This window comes from Acomys minous, assembly GCF_964271855.1.
Source record: "Acomys minous genome assembly, chromosome: 6".
Classification (NCBI taxonomy): Eukaryota; Metazoa; Chordata; class Mammalia; order Rodentia; family Muridae; genus Acomys; species Acomys minous.
The window spans coordinates 4289321-4292500 of NC_140487.1; the positions used below are offsets into that span (position 1 = coordinate 4289321).

The 3180-nt window shown below is 36.9% G+C and overlaps 1 protein-coding gene across 2 annotated transcripts in view; it reads right to left on the reverse strand.

Moving 5' to 3' along the window:
* Positions 1-976: 976 nt before the first annotated feature.
* LOC311599717 (hyaluronidase-5-like) overlaps positions 977-3180 on the reverse strand; it is a 24159-nt gene continuing 21955 nt past the window's right edge. For both annotated transcript variants that reach the window (XM_084785714.1, XM_084785715.1), the window contains exon 4: positions 977-1859. In XM_084785714.1, coding sequence (XP_084641840.1) covers positions 1323-1859 — 537 coding nt within the window. In that variant the 3' untranslated portion in view covers positions 977-1322. The remainder of the gene's footprint in view (positions 1860-3180) is intronic.

The following is a 3180-nucleotide window of genomic DNA, read 5'->3' on the forward strand; positions in this document are numbered from 1 at the left end:
TGAGAGAACACTGACCCTTGATAAAGAGGGTGCATGCGTACTGACACCAAGCTAATGACTTAAGAATGACAACAACACTATTACGTTGCGTTCTGTTCTTCATACTGTGTATGTCTGATTGCTTCACCAACTCCCTTGGAACTACGTTAAGAAAATATGTGACTACAAAGTACTCCACGTTTCAAAAAATGTGTATAAATATCTAGATTGCTTGCCTGCAAAGTACACTCAGATCAAAATTCCTCTGTGTTTGACTCTGTTTGTCATTTTGCCAAATCCTTGTGCACTGACACTTCGAGAACTCCCATTCCCAAGGACCTATACCCGACTGAGACTGTCCATGGCAGGACACGCCATGTTGTTGAGGGTGAATGGGAAAAAAACAGGGCAGGCAGAAAGATGTGAGTGTGGGTCAGGAAGACTGCCTCATTTGATCACCTTCTGCTTTGCGTTACGCTAACAAGCACTTGCAGTTTTTCCCTCTGCTGAAGTATTTCTCCCCCATACGAACTTGTATTCACCCCTTCACCCCACCTTCACCTCATCTCTTTCAGGACACTCTGACTTCTCACCTTCTTATGTTCACGGCAGAGCCCTGCAAACACGCTACAACACTGAAAACACTCTATGTTGTCATTCTCAACATTCATTTATTTGATTTTTAAACATATAACAAACTCACTGGTGGAAAGAAATATGCGCCTTTACAAGGATTTAGTGTCATTGAGTACTCAGTGAAAGCTTTATGAAGCAAGTTAACAAACAAGTGGGTGCTTAAATGAAAAAAGCCACTTTAGGCACACAAATTAACCTTGACAATCAGAAGTGAGAAGTCAGTTTTAATGCTTTACAAGTATAAATTTCAGAAATACATTGTCCTGTCAAAAATAAGATCACCATTTATTAAGGTTTACTTTTCCATAAATCTTAAAAATAAATATTTTTTTTAAAGATAGAAGAGCTAAAATTATAGCTACAGCAGGTTAGAGCACTTGGGAAATTTCATTTTAAGTGACATAAAATTTTATTTTCTTGATTTTTAACCAATAATAAATTACTAAAAATGTTACTAAGCTTTAACCAGTAGCAAATTTGTAAAAAAAAAAAAATTGCTGAAAGACACTCATCTGTAGTAACTTGACTTTATTTAATCTTCACTCTTCTCAGAAACCCATTAACCCTGAAAATATGACAGCATTACAATCAGTTTTTGATTGAAGAATATACATTTTTGTCTCTGAAATTCAAAGCAGAAGTTTGATTATTTATATAGAATGATTTTTTTTGAAAGATGATGTCCAATTTTTTGAGTGATCAAAAACCTATAGCAAATGTCTCAAATGCTGTGAATAGATAGAGAGAAGAAAGAGATACCCACTGACGTCTTTCCTTGGCACACATGGCCTCACTGTGGCAGATGATGTAATACCTAACTGGCTGCTATTAGCATAGTAAGAGTGTTTCCAGTTTTCTGGTAGAGCACGGGGTTCTGAAATTACAAAGGAATTAATGCAAATGTCTTCAACAATGCACACACTGACAGAGCTCACACCTTGCATGTCCTCTCTCTCCTTACAATCCAAGTTGGAGTAACAGCTGCAATGGAAGTGTTTGGAAAAGTACTGCAGGTCGACCAGGGTGGGACTGCCTCGGATTTCATACTTCCCACTCTTCACAAACTGAATCTGGAAATTTTCCGGCCTCAAGTGGAGATAGTCGTGTGAGTTCCAGTATTTTCTCGAGCATACGCCTTGATCCTGGCAAAGGGTTTGGCTACACATTTTGGCTGCAAGGGTGACGTTGATTAAGTAAGGATTCAAGGTGGTCTCCAAGTAATTATGCAAGTTCAGACAAGATTTCTGTGAAATCATAAGATAGAATACCAAGGCATAAGTTCTGTGCAACAATATAGTGCATTAAGCAACTCTCAAAAGAACAAAGCAATAGACTCACCACATTGTCAGTAAATCTTTTGCACTTTAACAAGCAACATTATTTAGCCAATTGTTTTTGTAACATTCTTAAGTTTTGTGTGCCATTTCATGGCACTGAATAATTATTTATTTGTGACTCAATTTAGCTTTGAACTTCCTCAGTTATTAATGAATTAATAAAAGGGATGGAATGTTTCAACTGTTAGAATATGGGTTTTAAATCTCTTTTGCTCTTGTGATTGGAGTCACAGTTTTATAAATGACCTTGGGAAATCTCAAACTTTGTAAGTCTTAGGTTCCTATTTGGATGATCCTAAGACAAATTCATTAATTTAATTATGTCCTACTGTTATCATTTGTAAAATAAGGATGACTTTTAAAGCCTCATACACAGGACTATTGTGACAACAAGATACATATGTACATGCTTAACATGAGGCCTATGATTTCTTCAATTAACCAGCAATAAATTATTAAAAACCTAAAATTTACATGTCATACAAGTTTAAACAGCATCAAAGGTAGTTCCCAAATTGATGTATCAAAACAACTGGGTTCAAACTGTATTGTTTATATAAGTGGTACGTAATTATGTATACATGACAGTCAGTCCTTTGGAAAATTTTGCAGAGTTTAAGTGTTGAGCATCTTTACACTAGTATAAAAGAAGACTGTGCATGAAAATTAAATAGAGAGCTTAGGAATCTTTGGTGAAGGCACAGAATTCCAGAAAAGAGTTTTGGTTCCTAATTCCTTGTTATCTCTTCCAAAAGGACATTATGCTTAAAGGTATTCATTATAGTGCAATAGTGGCATAAACTGTGGGAGTAACCACTGGCTCGTTGGATTTAAGATGCCCTCCATTAAATGGAACCTATGCTTGCCACTGTTTGAGTAGCCAGGAATTTGAGACTAGACAGATCACGGATCTGGAGAAAATCAAATATGATTGTGCTGCTTAAGGAATATAGCAATAAAATGGCTCCTGGTAGTATTCTGCTCATACATCAGTGTCTCACTCAGCCATAAGCAAACGGTCTTCTTCCTGCAGTAGACAGGAACAAAAACAGAGCCTCGCAGCCAGACAACGTGCAGGGAGTGAGAAATCTTGTAATAGTCTTAAAGGGGGTGCCTTCATCAAATTCCTCACCATAGAAATCAAGGAATCATGTGCAGGAGGAGGCATAAAGATTGCCATAGCCAGAGGAAATGAACAATACCAAGAAAACAGTATCTTTTAGATACA